This window comes from Dermochelys coriacea, chromosome 24 (assembly GCF_009764565.3).
Source record: "Dermochelys coriacea isolate rDerCor1 chromosome 24, rDerCor1.pri.v4, whole genome shotgun sequence".
In the NCBI taxonomy this organism is placed as follows: Eukaryota; Metazoa; Chordata; order Testudines; family Dermochelyidae; genus Dermochelys; species Dermochelys coriacea.
Window position 1 is genome coordinate 16,257,118 of NC_050091.1, and position 15,556 is coordinate 16,272,673.

The 15,556-nt window shown below is 47.4% G+C and overlaps 1 protein-coding gene across 1 annotated transcript in view; it reads left to right on the forward strand.

The window, feature by feature from the left end:
• The first annotated feature begins 2,128 nt into the window (after positions 1–2,128).
• The window catches only part of LOC119847612 (IgGFc-binding protein-like), a 45,482-nt gene continuing 32,054 nt past the window's right edge, over positions 2,129–15,556 (forward strand). The window contains exon 1 of the mRNA XM_038382528.1: positions 2,129–2,312. Within this exon, the coding sequence (XP_038238456.1) occupies positions 2,129–2,312 (184 nt within the window). The remainder of the gene's footprint in view (positions 2,313–15,556) is intronic.

Here is a 15,556-nt window from a genome sequence, read left to right on the forward strand (position 1 = left end):
ACAGAGGCATGGAAAAGGGAAGTGAATTGCAAAAGGCCTGAGAGAGACAACACACACCAAAATCCAGGAGTCCTGGCTCCCAGCCCCAGCCACTGCTCCCTTCCCAGAGCTGGGATAGAACCCAGGAGTTCTAGCTCCCAGCCCCCCTGCTTTAACCACCATATCTCCCCTCCCTATCCTATTCTAGATCCCGGGAATCATGGCTCAAGTCCTAGCCCCCCCCCCATCCATAGCTAGAACCCAAGAGTCCCAGCTCCCCCCCCCCCCAACCACTAGACCCCACTCCCATTCCAGAGCTGGGAGAGAACCCAGGAGTCCCAGCTCCCAGCCCCTCTGCTCTAACCACAAGACGCTACTCCCCTCCTAGAACTTTGCTAGAGCCCAGGCTCTAATTTTTTTGGCCTTTAGACAATTCATCCCTCTTTCCCGACACCTCCCAGCTGGTGTCTGCAGTGACATCCGGGTTGTGGTGTCGCTGGATCCTAAGGACTGGGTTGGGTGGTGTCAGTGCCTATTGTTATCTGGTCGCTGGGTGGGGCATTTGTGTCCTCTTAATTCTTTTGCAGCCTCAATTATCATGAGCAAGGGAGCAAGAGAACCTAACTCAGGATCTTTTTGTTCTTTTAAATAATAGGTAACTCATAACCACCATTCCCCACACTCCCTCCTCTCCTGAGGGACCTCTGCCCCTTTGCAGGCTCGGGACTCAAGATCCAATCTGCTTTGGAACAATGTGTTCCAGTAAGAAGGCTCTTAAAGCACTCTGCAGGGAGCACCCACCCAGCACTAAGGTGCAGCCACCTTTGGGGTGGGGCAGCTGGGAACAGAGGAGGTGCCTGGAGATGACTAGGTGTCACGAGTCCCTGAGTGATGCTCTGGAACTGCTTCCTACGAAGCCAGTCAGGACTCTGGGGAAGTCGCCTTTCCGTGAACAGACTGTCTCCAGGACACACAGCTTCCACCTTCCTGGGTCTGACCTCGGAGCATTCAGCATCCTCTGCCCCTCAGTGCACTTCCCACAGCAAGTCCGTCCAGGCGGGGTCCTGGGGAAGCCAGAGGGTCCTGCCCCCCAACTCCGCAGTCAGATGTGACTCTCAGCCAGCCAGTAAAACAGAGGTTTATTAGACGACAGGAACATGGTCTAAACCAGAGCTTGTAGGTACAGAGAATAGGACCGCTCAGCTGGGTCCATTTTGGGCAGCAGTGAGCCAGACAACCACATCCGCACTTCACTCCATGACCCCAGCCAGCCCCCAACTGACTCTCTCCAGCCCCCTGCCCCCCTTCTCTGGGGTTTGTCCCTTTCCCAGGCCAGGAGGTCACCTGATTCCTTTGTTCTCCAACCCTTTAGCTCTCACCTTGCAGGGGGAAGGGCCAGGCCATCAGTTGCCAGGAAACAGGGTGTCGGCCATTCTTGGTTCCAGATCCCTGCACACACCCGTCCTTTAGGGCTCTGCAATGATCATACACCCCTATCCCACCCCCTAGATACTTAAGAACTGCATAGGGGAAACTGAGGCACCCCCACAATATTCAGAGGAAACATTAAGAACAGTCCCGCTTCATCACACTTGCCCCACAGGGACACATCACCCAGCACTGAGATGCAGCCATCTCTGGGGTGGGGCAGCTGGGGAACAGCCACATAGCAGCAGTGCATGGGGAAGACTCGTGCCGGGCCCAGATTCAGCCACCTCTGAGGCATAACAGGTAGGTAACACCCATACAGCTGTGCCATAATTTGGGATCTGACAAGAAAGGGAATCCTGTATCTAATCCAACCTTGAGGGGTAGGTTTCACACAGATGGACTGGGTACAAATTTAACCAGGATGAGGGCTGGGAAGGCAGAGCTTGATCCTGACAGTGCATGGAAACAGGGGGCATCCACCCCTGAATTCCATATCAAAGAGATGGGGGGGGGCTGGGAGCCAGGACTCCTGGGTTCTATCTCTGGCTCTGGGATCTAGTGGGTTTGAGCAGGGGGGCTAGAAGTCAGGACTCTTAGGTTGTAGCCTCAGGCCACACAGGCAGAACCTCACTGATGATGGAGTTCCCTCACCCCAGTCCTCTTGCTAGGCTAATCTGAGCAACATGCGTTAAAACACAGCCCAGTGGAAGGTCATACAATGCGGGGGGAGACACAGACTGTCAGTCAAGCTCACAGGCTGGAGAGGAGGGGCTGTACTCTGGACAGCAGTGACTCTGGGAAGAACCCAGGTGTCCTGGTGGAGTCAACTGCCCATGAGCTCCCCAGGCGATGCTGTGGCCAAGAGCGTGAGTGTGACCCTGAGCTGCAGAACCAGGGGGATAGTGAGTAGGAGCTGGAAGGTGGGGCGCATAAGGGAGACTACAACTAGAAACTGCACCCAGCTTGGGGGGGGGGGTGTGCATGTCAAACAGAGCGTCAGGAAATCGGGGAGGGGGTCAGAGAAGAGCCACAGGAACGATCCGAGGGCTGGAAAACCTGTCCAAGAGCCAGGGACTGAAGGAGCTCGATCTAGTGCATTTAACCCAAAGAAGGTTCAGAGGGGACTAGATCCCTGTCTGTCTGACCTCCCCGGGGAGATTTCAGGGAGCAGAGGGCTCATTAACCCAACAAGCAAGGGCAGAGCAAAAGCCAATGGCTGGAGCCAGACAAATCGAGACTGGGAATAAGGGGCAGATTTTCCCAGAAGACTGCCCCAGGGAAAGGGCGGGAGTCTCCAACCCTTGGAGTCTTTCCATGGTGATCAGACACCTCTCTAAAAGCTGCACTCTAGCTCAACCATCAGATCTGTGCTGGAGGCCAGGATTCCTGGGAGAGGTTCTCAGCCTGGGCTAGGCAGGAGAGATGAGTGGGTGGGCACTGGTTGCAAAACAGCCTTAAAAATGTGATGGAAGTGTAACCAACACAGTGCTGCTGCCCGAGTTTGCAGACAGCCTGAATCAATTGCTCTGATAGTGCGGAGCTGTGCCAAGTACAACAGATGCAGCAACACAGATTGGAACTGGCTGCCCCAGAAGGCCCCATATCCCATTCCCTGACCCAGCTAGTCCTCCTTGCCCTTATCAAGTTAAGCAAAATCAATATTACAACATAAATGTTTTAAGAGAACTTGATCAAGATTGCAAAGCCAAGCACTCCAAAAGGTAGGAAATGCCAGAGTTAATGCAGTCTGTGCAACCTTAATTAGGGCATCTGCATTGTGAGACAGTCTCTGATTACAGGATCACATACACTGTTTCCAGAAGATGCCAGCCTTGTGCTAATGGAGTAACTGATAGCAGTAGTAGGTTGTTATGCTCTGTGCAGACAAGCCACTAGAGGCAGATGAGACACTTTTCCAATAGGTTTCACAAATGTTGGCTGACAGGACTGGTGAGACTCAGGACATCTCAATTCCATTCTAGGCTTTGGAGGGGAGCATGTTCTTATGGTCAGACCCTTCTGCCCATTTCTCCCCAGTCCTGATCTGTTCTGCTCCAGCCAGCCAGCCCCTTCCCCAGTCCTGTCTCTTCTCCCCTAGTTCCTTGTCCTATTCTCTCCCCATCCCAGGCTCCTTGTCCTGGTAGTCTTAGTCTTCCCCTCTAGGTGCCCCCTTCCAAGTCTCAGTCTTCATCCCCTGGCTCCCAATCTCCCCAACATGGATCCTTGTCCCAGGCTTCTCCCACGCCTGAGATCCAACTGTTGTCTCCTCTCCATTCGAGTCCAGCTACTCCCTTGTCCATGCTACCTGGGTCCAGCAATAGGGCACTAGCAGCATGGGAGAAACTGTGGCTGCTGCCTGTTCCACTTCCACCGCATGTGGAGGAGCAATTCCAGGGAAAGTCGAGCTGGGACCCAGCAGCCCAACATGTCTTTATTGATCATGTGATAACTGAGAGCTTCATTTTTGGGCAAATTCAGGCAGATTTTCAGAAACACAGGAAAAGGCACATCCCTGACCCCAGGGTGACCACACCCTTCCAAATTTCCAGTCCCTGTTCCAAAGCATGGATGTGCTAGAGCTGCTCAAGGCAACAGTTGTGTTAAAAAAAAATTTTACCAAGCAAAAACAAGGTGTTCATCCTTAACATTGAAAATGGCTAAATTGATACTGAAATTTTAAAAAAACAAAAAACAAAACAAAACCCAGCTGCCTGAGTCAGACACACAGCATGGAACATTTCAGCCCAAATGGATAAAATTTAGCAAAGTTATAAGCATGAAAATAGGTTGTTATAATGGGACATGCCAGGCAACATTAACCTAGGCAGTGCTACTAGAGCTGCTTATAATAAAGTAAGTTTAATTTATATTAAGAAATACACCACATTTCATAATCATTTAAGTAAATTGATTTAAATCTGATTTAAAGTTAAAACAGTGCAAACTATGAATATAGACAAGTCATCCATTCTTTGTCAGCCATCGTTGTTTAGATTTTGAGCTCACGGGCACTGTCTCATTGTGTGTCTGGGCAGTGCCCAACATAATTGGGCCCTGATCTCAGTTGGCAACCTTCATGGGGATACTGTAATAGAAATAAGTAAATACATCTTAGGAAGGCCAAAAAAAGTATTTGAAAAACAAAATGGCCAAAGACTCAAAAAGTCATTGCAAAATTTTTTTTAAGTACATCAGAAACAGGAAGCCTGCTAAACAACCAGTGGGGCCACTGGATGATCAAGATGCTAAAGGAGCACTCAGGGATGATAAGGCCATTGTGGAGAAACTAAATGAATTCTTTGCATCGGTCTTCATGGCTGAGGATGTGAGGGAGATTCCCAAACCTGAGCCTTTCTTTTTAGGTGACAAATTTGAAGAACTGTCCTAGATTGAGATGTCATTAGAGTAGGTTTTGGAACAAATTAATAAACTACATGGTAATAAATCAGGACCAGATGGTATTCATCCAAGAGTTCTGAAAGAATTAAAATGTGAAATTGCAGAACTACTAACTATAGTCTGTAACCTATCATTTAAATCAGCTTCTGTACCAAATGCCTGGAGGATAGCTAATGTGATGCCAATTTTCAGAAAGGGCTCCAGAGGTGATCTTGGCAATTACATATTGGTAAGCTTGACTTCATTACTGAGCAAAATGGTTGAAACTATAGTAGAGAACAAAATGGTCAGACACATAGATGAACATAATTTGTTGGGAAGAGTCAACATGAGTTTTGTAGAGGGAAATCATGCCTCACCAATCTAGAATTTTTTGTGGGGGGGTCAACCAGCATATGCACAAGGGGGATCCAGTGGATATAGTGTACTTAGATTTTCAGAAAGCCTTTGACAAGATCCCTCACCAAAGGCTCTTAAGCAAAGTAAGCTGTCATGGGATAAGAGGGAAGGTTCTCTCATGGATTGGTAATGGATTAAAAAGATAGGAAACAAAGGGTAGGAATAAATGATCAGTTTTCAGAATGGACAGAGGTAAATAGTGGTGTCCCACAGGGTCTGTACTGGGACAGTCCTATTCAACATATTGATAAATGATCTGGAGGTGAGGTGGCAAAATTTGCAGGTGATACAAAACTACTAGAGAGTTAAGTCCAAAGCAGATTTTGGAGAGTTACAAAGGGATCTCTCAAAATTGGGTGACTGGGCAACAAAATGGCAGATGAAATTCAATGTTGATAAATGCAAACTAATGCACATTGGAAAACATAATCCCAACTATACATATACAGTGATGGGGTCTAAATTAGTTGTTACTACTTGAGAGATCTTGAGGTCATTGTGGATTGTTCTCTGAAAACATCTACTCAGTGTGCAGCAGCAGTCAAAAAAAAAAAGCTAACTGAACCTTGGGAATTGTTAAGAAAGGGATAGATAATAAAAACAGAAAATATCATATTGCTTCTATATAAATCCATGGTATGCCCACATCTTGCATACCATGTACAGTTCTGGTTGCCCCATCTCAAAAAAAATAAAAATATTGGAATTGGAAAAGGTTCAGAAAAGGACAACAAAAGTGATTTAGGGGTATGGAACGGCTTCTGTATGAGGAGAGATTAATAAAACTGGGATTTTCATCTAGAAAGAGATGACTAAGGGGGAGGAGAGATATGATAGAGATCTATAAAATCATGACTGGTGTGGAGAAAGGAAATATTATTTATTCCTTCTCATAACAAGAAATAGGGGTCACCAAATGAAATGACCAGGCAGCAGGTTTAAAAAAAAAAGGAAGTATTTCTTCACACAATGCATGGTCAACCTGTGGAACTCTTTGCCAGAGGATGTTGTGAAGGCCAAGAGTATAACAAGGTTCAAAAGGAGCTAGATAAATTAATGGAGGATAGGTCCATCAATGTTTGTTAGCCAGGATGGGGAGGGAAGGTGTCCCTAGCCTCTGTTTGTCAGAAGCTGGGAATGGGCAACAGGGGATGGGATAGCTTTACGATTACCTGTTCTGTTCATTCCTCTGATGCCCCTGGCATTGGCCACTGTCAGGAGACAGGACAAAGGTCCATCTAGACCAGTAGACTGACCCAGTATGGCTGTTCTTATCTGTATTGCAATGTTTTGATGCACAAATCCTGAGCCGGGGGGGGGGGGGCAGAAAACCACACACCTTTCAACCAGTATTTTCTGGCTTGGGCTTGCGTTTTTTTTTACAATCAAACTTTTCACTAATAAATAGGGAGCACTGCGTCCTGGAAAATGATTAAGTTCCAGCTGTTCCTTTGCTCAGCAATTATCAGAAGAAAAGGCAGAAGCGATAGTGTAGAGTTGACCCAATGCTGAATGGATAAAATCAGTCTGAGTAGTTCCATTCTGGGTCACAGCCATTCAAACAAAGCACCATATCCCACATACCACACTCTGACCAGCTGGCACTGAGTGCACATTCGTGTCATAATGGGCCATGCTTTTCAGAAGAGGTTCATGATATTGACAACAGCCTGATATCTGCTCCCAAATCTGGGAGAGGAGTTGGATCTAGTGGGTCAGAGCAGGGGGAGCTGGGAGTCAGGATTCTTGGGTTATATCCCTAGCTGTAGAAGTGGAGTGGGGTATAGTGGTTAGCATTGAGACCTGGGAATCAGGACTCTTGGCTTCTATTCTCAGTTCTGCTGTTAGAAACATCTGCAGAGTAGGATTTAACTGTCACCTGAGATCAGGGCCCTATTGTGCCAGATGCTGCACAATCAACAAGAGACAATCCCTGCCCCAGTTGAGATCAGGTCCCTGTTGTACTAGCTGCTGCACAGACACATGAAAGGCAATCCCTGCCCACAAAAGCTTACAATATAAATAGACAAAGGAGGCAGGAAGTGGGACAAAGAGGGGGAGAGGCCTGCCCAAGGTCCCACAATATATCAATGGCAAAGCCAGGAACAAAATCCAGGAACCCTGCCCCCCCAATGCAGTGTCATTGCCTCTAGGCCCCACTGACACCCAGTGGCAAAAGAGATTTGCCAAAAGATGAGTGAAAACCAACCACAACCAAGGCATGATGATTCCTGACCGGCTGCCCTTCAAGGTTCTGCCCAGTGCTTAATGTCCTGAGTGATGGGGCTTTCACCCCACTCTGGAGGAGATTCCCCAGCTGCCCAGAGCCCTCTTTGCTGGGGAATGGCCGTTGGGTCCCAGCATGACATTCTTCTCACCTTAATGGTATTGGGCACTCGGAGAATGAATGTTAGTCAATAGGGATGGCAGAGTGGCCATAGGCTAGATGGTGCAGGATATATCCTGCACCCAGCACTCACTCATGGCTACCCCCATGTGGCAGCTGGAAGTACTTCAGCACTGCACTGGGCAGGTCCCACAGGCTTTCCAGAAGGATCCAGCCCACCGTTCCAGCCTATTGAGTCTCAGCAGCCAATGAGCAGGAGGCACCACCCACCCTGAAAGGGGGCTGGGGATGAAATATTGCTGCAGGGTGCCAAGTGGGCATGTCCCTCCTGCCATTGGATGGACCCCCAGATGCAGATTGTACAAAAGCCTGACAATCCAGATGAGATTTCATCCAGATGGCCCTGACGAAGTAAGTCCAGTCATGTGGTTAGAGCATGGGGGTGCTGGGCACCAGGGCTCCTGGGTTCTATCCCTGGCTCTGGATGGCAGTGGAATTAAGTGGTTAGAGCAGGAGGGACTGGGAGCCAGGACTCCTGTGTTCTGTCCCCAACTCTGGGAGGGGGAGAGGGGTCTAGTGGTTAGAGTAGGGAGGGGCTGTCAATCTATTTCTTATTTTCTCTTGTTTGTTGCAGAAATGGGGCCCATCCGGATGCTACTGCTCTGGGCCTGGCTTGCTCTCCTCTGTGGTGAGTTGAATTGTGGGATAGGTGCTATATACAGGGTGGGGGCTTGTGCTGTATGCAGGAGGGCATGTGCTATATGTCTGGGTGGTGAGGACCTGTGTATACAGAGTTATGCCATGTGCTGGTGGTAAGGATCTACCAAAATTAGTGGCCATGAAAAACATCATGGCCTGTGAAATCTGGTTTCCCCCATGAAATCTGGCTATTGTTTGGGGGGGGTCACAGTATTGCCACCCTTACTTCTGTGCTTCCTTCAGAGCTGGACAGCTGGAGAGCAGCAGCAGCTGCGCCCAGGCCCTCAGCTCTAAAGGCAGTGCTGCTGCCAGCAGCAGCACAGAAGTGAGGGTGGCATGATACGGGGACATTGTCACTTTCTGGGGGGCAGGGCCAGCCTTACAGGTGGGTGATTGGGCAGCCACCCAGGGCACCATGGATAGGGGGGCACCAATGTTACACACACACACACACACACACACAGCCCAAGGCTCTTTTAACCCCTGAGTGATGGGGCCAGAGCTAGGGAGGGACAGGGCTAGGGGCACCCCAACCAGGGGCTCCTACTGGCTCCAGCTGCTAGTCCTAGCTGGGCTGAGGAGGGACGGGACTTCCTCTTCCCCTGCACAGGCTGCTCCAGGGCCAGGTCAGACCCACCTCTAGGAACCTCCCCTGGCTGCAGGAAGCTCCATGGCTGTTGCTGGCGGCAGTACAGAAGTAAGGGTGGCAATACCATAGCATGGAACTCACTTCTGTGTTGCTGCTAGCGGCGGCACTGCCTTCAGAGCTGCTTCCAGCAGCTACCGCTTTCCCACTGGCCAGCTCTGAAGGCAGCGGTGTGGTGGCAATACTGCAACCTCCCTCCAATAGCCTTGCGACCCTGCAAATACCCCCTTTGGATCAGGACCCCCAATGGTTACAACACCAAGGCATTTCAGTTTTAAAATATCTGAAACTGAAATTTCAGATTCTTAAAATCTCCTGACTGCAAAATTTACCAAAATGGAAGGGGAAATGAAATTTCAAAATGAAATTTGTTAGGGCCCTAGCTGGGGGATGACGTGTTGTATATGGGGGGGAGCAGATGTCAGGTGCTGTGTACCTGCAGGGGGGAGGATCTGTGTAGACAGGGGAGGACATGCCATGTGCTTGGGGGGAATGTGCTGAATACAGGACGGGTCAGGTGTTGTATATTTGGTGGGAGGATCTGTGTACATGGGGGGGAAGATGTGCCTTGTGCTTGGGGGGGAAGATATGCTGTATATGAGATGGGGAGAAGGTGATATATATGGGGGGGGGATGCTCCCTGCTCTCACAATTCATTAGTACAAGTTACCAGGCAATGTTATCATACCTGGGCCCCCCACCCCTTCCACTTGCACCAGCTAAAGGGGGAACCACAGGACCCCCTCACCTGCCATGGCACAGCTCCCCTCTACCCCCTGCCTCTCTCCCCAGCATGCCCCCCCAACCAAGATACCCTTCCTTCCTGCTCAGCCTCCCTCCTGCTCCCCACAACCCCTTGCGCCCTCCTCAGCCTCCCTCCTGCTCCCCACATCTCCCAGCTTTCCTCCTCCCCCATTCAGAAAGAGGACCAAAAAATGCCACCATGGGAGAAAACGGAGTGGTTAGAGACCAAAGGGCATCCTTTACAAAAAAATGGAAGTCAAATCCTAGTGAAGAAACTAAGGAAAAAAAAAAAAGAGAGAGTGTAGACTTTGGCATGTCAACTAGCAAAACACAAAAAACAGTAAAAAAGTGCTTAAGTACATCAGAAGCAGGAGACCTGCCAAACAATCAATGGGGCCAGTGGGCAATTGCGGTGCTAAAGGAGCACTCAAGGAAGACAAGGCCAGCGCAGAGAAGCTAAATGCTTTGCATCAGTCTTCACTGTGGAGGAAGCGAGGGAGATTCCCACACCTGAGCCATTCTTTTAGGTGACAAATTTGAGAACTGCTCCAGATTGAAGTGTCAATAAAGGAGGTTTTGGAATAAACTGATAAGTCACCAGGACCTGACAGGATTCACCCAAGAGTTCTGAAGGAACTCAAATATGAAATTGCAGAACTAATAACTGTGGTATGTAACCTATTGCTTAAATCAGCCTCTGTACAAGATGCCTGGCGGATAGCTAATGTAATGCTGATTATTTAAAAGGCTTCAGAGACAACTCTGGCATTTACAGGTAGGTAAGCCTGACTTCAGTAGCAGGCAAATTGGTTGAAACTATAGTAAGAAAAGAATTGTAAGACATGTAGGTGAACACAATTTGTTGGGGGAGAGTCAACATGGCTTTTGTAAAGGGAAATCATGCCTCACCAATCTACAGGAATTCTCTGAGGGGGCCAACAAATGTGTGGACAAGGGTGATCCAGTGGATATATTTCAGAGTAGCAGCCGTGTTAGTCTGTATTCGCAAAAAGAAAAGGAGTACTTGTGGCACCTTAGAGACTAACAAATTTATTAGAGCATAAGCTTTCGTGAGCTACAGCTCACTTCATCGGATGCATTTGGTGGAAAAAACAGAGGAGAGATTTATATACACACACAGAGAACATGAAACAATGGGTTTATCATACAAACTGTAAGGAGAGTGATCACTTAGATTCATAGATTCATAGATACTAAGGTCAGAAGGGACCATTCTGATCATCTAGTCCGACCTCCTGCACAGCGCAGGCCACAGAATCTCACCCACCCACTCCTATGAAAAACCTCACCCATGTCTGAGCTATTGAAGTCCTTAAATCATGGTTCAAAGACTTCAAGGAGCAGAGAAGCCTCCCTCGAGTCAACCATGCCCCATGCTACAGAGGAAGGTGAAAAACCTCCAGGGCCTCTCCAATCTGCCCTGGAGGAAAATTCCTTCCCGACCCCAAATATGGCAATCAGCTAAACCCTGAGCATATGGGCAAGATTCACCAGCCAGATAGCCAGGAAAGAATTTTCTATAGTAACTCAGATCCCATCCATCTAATATCCCATCTCAGGGGATTTGGCCTATTTACCCTGAATATTTAAAGATCAATTACTTACCATTATCCCATCATACCATCTCCTCCATAAACTTACCGAGTAGAATCTTAAAGCCAGATAGATCTTTTGCCCCCACTGGTTCCCTTGGAAGGCTATTCCAAAACTTCACTCCTCTGATGGTTAAAAACCTTCGTCTGATTTCAAGTCTAAACTTCCTGGTGGCCAGTTTATACCCATTTGTTCTTGTGTCCACATTGGTGCTGAGCTTAAATAATTCCTCTCCCTCTCCTGTATTTATCCCTCTGATATATTTATAGAGAGCAATCATATCTCCCCTCAACCTTCTTTTAGTTAGGCTAAACAAGCCAAGCTCCTTAAGTCTCCTTTCATAAGACAAGTTTTCCATTCCTTGGATCATCCTAGTAGCCCTTCTCTGTAGCTGCTCCAGTTTGAATTCATCCTTTTTAAACATGGGAGACCAGAACTGCACACAGTATTCTAGGTGAGGTCTCACCAGTGCCTTGTATAACGGTACTAAAACCTCCTTATCCCTACTGGAAATGCCTCTCCTGATGCATCCCAAAACCGCATTAGCTTTTTTCACAGCCATATCACATTGGCAGCTCATAGTCATCCTATGATCAACCAATACTCCAAGGTCCTTTTCCTCTTCCGTTACTTCTAATTGATGCGTCCCCAACTTATAGCTAAAATTCTTGTTATTAATCCCTAAATGCATAACCTTACACTTCTCACTATTAAATTTCATCCTATTACTATTACACTTAAGATAAGCCACCATCAGCAGCAGGGGGGGGGAAAGGAGGAAAACCTTTCATGGTGACAAGCAAGGTAGGCTAATTCCAGCAGTTAACAAGAATATCAGAGGAACAGTGGGGGGTGGGGTGGGAGGGAGAAATACCATGGGGAAATAGTTTTACTTTGTGTAATGACTCATCCATTCCCAGTCTCTATTCAAGCCTAAGTTAATTGTATCCAGTTTGCAAATTAATTCCAATTCAGCAGTCTCTCATTGGAGTCTGTTTTTGAAGCTTTTTTGTTGAAGGATAGCCACTCTTAGGTCTGTAATCGAGTGACCAGAGAGACAGAAGTGTTCTCCAACTGGTCTTGACGTCTGATTTGTGTCCATTCATTCTTTTACGTAGAGACTGTCCAGTTTGGCCAATGTACATGGCAGAGGGGGGCATTGCTGGCACATGATGGCATATATCACATTGGTAGATGCGCAGGTGAATGAGCCTCTGATAGTGTGGCTGATGTGATTAGGCCCTATGATGGTATCCCCTGAATAGATATGTGGACAGAGTTGGCAACGGGCTTTGTTGCAAGGATAGGTTCCTGGGTTAGTGGTTCTGTTGTGTGGTGTGTGGTTGCTGGTGAGTATTGGCTTCAGGTTGGGGGGCTGTCTGTAAGCAAGGACTGGCCTGTCTCCCAAGATCTGTGAGAGTGATGGGTCGTCCTTCAGGATAGGTTGTAGATCCTTGATGATGCGTTGGAGAGGTTTTAGTTGGGGGCTGAAGGTGATGGCTAGTGGCGTTCTGTTATTTTCTTTGTTGGGCCTGTCCTGTAGTAGGTGACTTCTGGGTACTCTTCTGGCTCTGTCAATCTGTTTCTTCACTTCAGCAGGTGGGTATTGTAGTTGTAGGAATGCATGATAGAGATCTTGTAGGTGTTTGTCTCTGTCTGAGGGGTTGGAGCAAATGCAGTTATATCGTAGAGCTTGGCTGTAGACAATGGATCGAGTGGTATGATCTGGATGAAAGCTAGAGGCATGTAGGTAGGAATAGCGGTCAGTAGGTTTCCGATATAGGGTGGTGTTTATGTGACCATCGCTTATTAGCACCGTAGTGTCCAGAAAGTGGATCTCTTGTGTGGACTGGTCCAGGCTGAGGTTGATGGTGGGATGGAAATTGTTGAAATCATGGTGGAATTCCTCAAGAGCTTCTTTTCCATGGGTCCAGATGATGAAGATGTCATCAATGTAGCGCAAGTAGAGTAGGGGCATTAGGGGACGAGAGCTGAGGAAGCGTTGTTCTAAGTCAGCCATAAAAATGTTGGCATACTGTGGGGCCATGCGGGTACCCATCGCAGTGCCGCTGATTTGAAGGTATACATTGTCACCAAATGTGAAATAGTTATGGGTGAGGACAAAGTCACAAAGTTCAGCCACCAGGTTAGTCGTGACAGTATTGGGGATACTGTTCCTGACGGCTTGTAGTCCATCTTTGTGTGGAATGTTGGTGTAGAGGGCTTCTACATCCATAGTGGCTAGGATGGTATTTTTAAGAAGATCACCAATGGACTGTAGTTTCCTCAGGAAGTCAGTGGTGTCTCGAAGATAGCTGGGAATGCTGGTAACGAAGGGCCTGAGGAGGGAGTCTACATAGCCAGACAATCCTGCTGTCAGGGTGCCAATGCCTGAGATGATGGGGCGTCCAGGATTTCCAGGTTTATGGATCTTGGGTAGCAGATAGAATACCCCAGGTCGGGGTTCTAGGGGTGTGTCTGTGCAGATTTGTTCTTGTGCTTTTTCAGGGAGTTTCTTGAGCAAATGCTGTAGTTTCTTTTGGTAACTCTCAGTGGAATCAGAGGGTAATGGCTTGTAGAAAGTGGTGTTGGAGAGCTGCCTAGTAGCCTCTTGTTCATATTCCGACCTATTCATGATGACAACAGCACCTCCTTTGTCAGCCTTTTTGATTATGATGTAGTGTACTTGGATTTTCAGAAAGCCTTTAACAAGGTCCCTCACTAAAGGCTCTTAAGCAAAGTAAGGAGTCATGGGATAAGAGGTCCTCTCATGTAACAGAAACAGGTTAAAAGACAGGAAACAGAGGGTAGGAATAAATGGTCAGTGTTCAGTATGGAGAGGTAAATAGTGGTGTCTCCCACCAGGGGTCTGTACTGGTACCAGTACTGATCAACATATTCATAGATCATCTGGAAAAAGGAGTAAACAGTGAGGTGGTCAAGTTTGAAGATACAAAATTATACAAGATCATTAAGTCCCAAGCAGACTGCAAAGAGCTACAAAAGGATCTCTCAAAATTGGTGACTGGCAACAAAATGACAGATGAAATTCAGTGTTGATAAATGCAAAGTAATACACATTGGAAAACATAATCCCAACTCTACATATAAAATGATGGGGTCTAAATTAGCTGTTACCACTCAAGAAAGAGATCTTGGAGTCACTGAGTGGATGTTTTCAGAGAACTATCCACAATATGCAGCAACAGTCAAAAGAACAGCATGTTAGGAAGAAAAAGTAAAGATCAAAATGTCACTCTATAAATCCATGGTATGCCCGCACCTGGAATTCTCTGTGCAGATCTGGTCGTCTCATCTCAGAAAAGATACATTAGAAATCGAATTGGAAAAAGTTTGGAGAAGGGCAGCAGAAATGCTGAGGAGTTTGAAACAGCTTCAATATGAAGAAATGTTAATAAGACTGGGACTTTTCAGTTAGAATAAGGGGGGATATGATGGAGGTCTAAAAATCACAAGTGGTGTGGCAAAAGTAAATAAGGAAGTGTTATTTATTTGCCTCTTCATGTAAACACAAGAACTGGGATCACCTGATGAAATTACTAGGCAGGAGGTTTAACACAAACAAAAGGAAGTATTTCTTCACACAATGCACAATCAGTTGAGGGGGGGGGGAGCAGGGGGATGCAACTAGGCAGCAGTGACCATGAGATGGTTTTGAGTTCAGGATCCTGACAAAGGGAAGAAAGGAGAGCAGCAAAATATGGACCCCTGGACTTCAGAAAAGCAGACTTAGACTCCCTTAGGGAACTGATGGGCAGGATTCCTTAAGAGGCTAATTGAAGGGACAAGGAGTCCAGGAGAGCTGGCTGTATTTTAAAGAAGCCTTATTGAGGATGCAGGAACAACCCATCCCTAAGTGCAGAAAGAATAGCAAATATGGCAAGTGACCAGCTTGGCTTAACAGTGAAAACTTTGGTGAGCTTAAACTCTAAAAGGAAGCTTACAAGAAGTGGAAATTTGGACAGACGACTAGGGAGGAGTATAAAAATGTTGCTCGAGCATGCAGGGGTGTAATCAGAAAGGCCAAGGCACAATTGGAGTTGCAGCTAGCAAGGGATGTGACTGGTAACAAGAAGGGTTTCTACAGGTATGCTAGCAATAAACAGGTGGTCAGGGAAAGTGTGGGACCCTTACTGAATGGGGGAGGCAACCTAGTGACAGATGTGGAAAAAGCTGAAGTACTCGATGCTTTTTTTGCCTCAGTCTTCACAGACACGGTCAGCTCCCAGACTGCTGCACTGGGCAACACAGTATGGGAAGTAGGTGAGCAGCCCTCT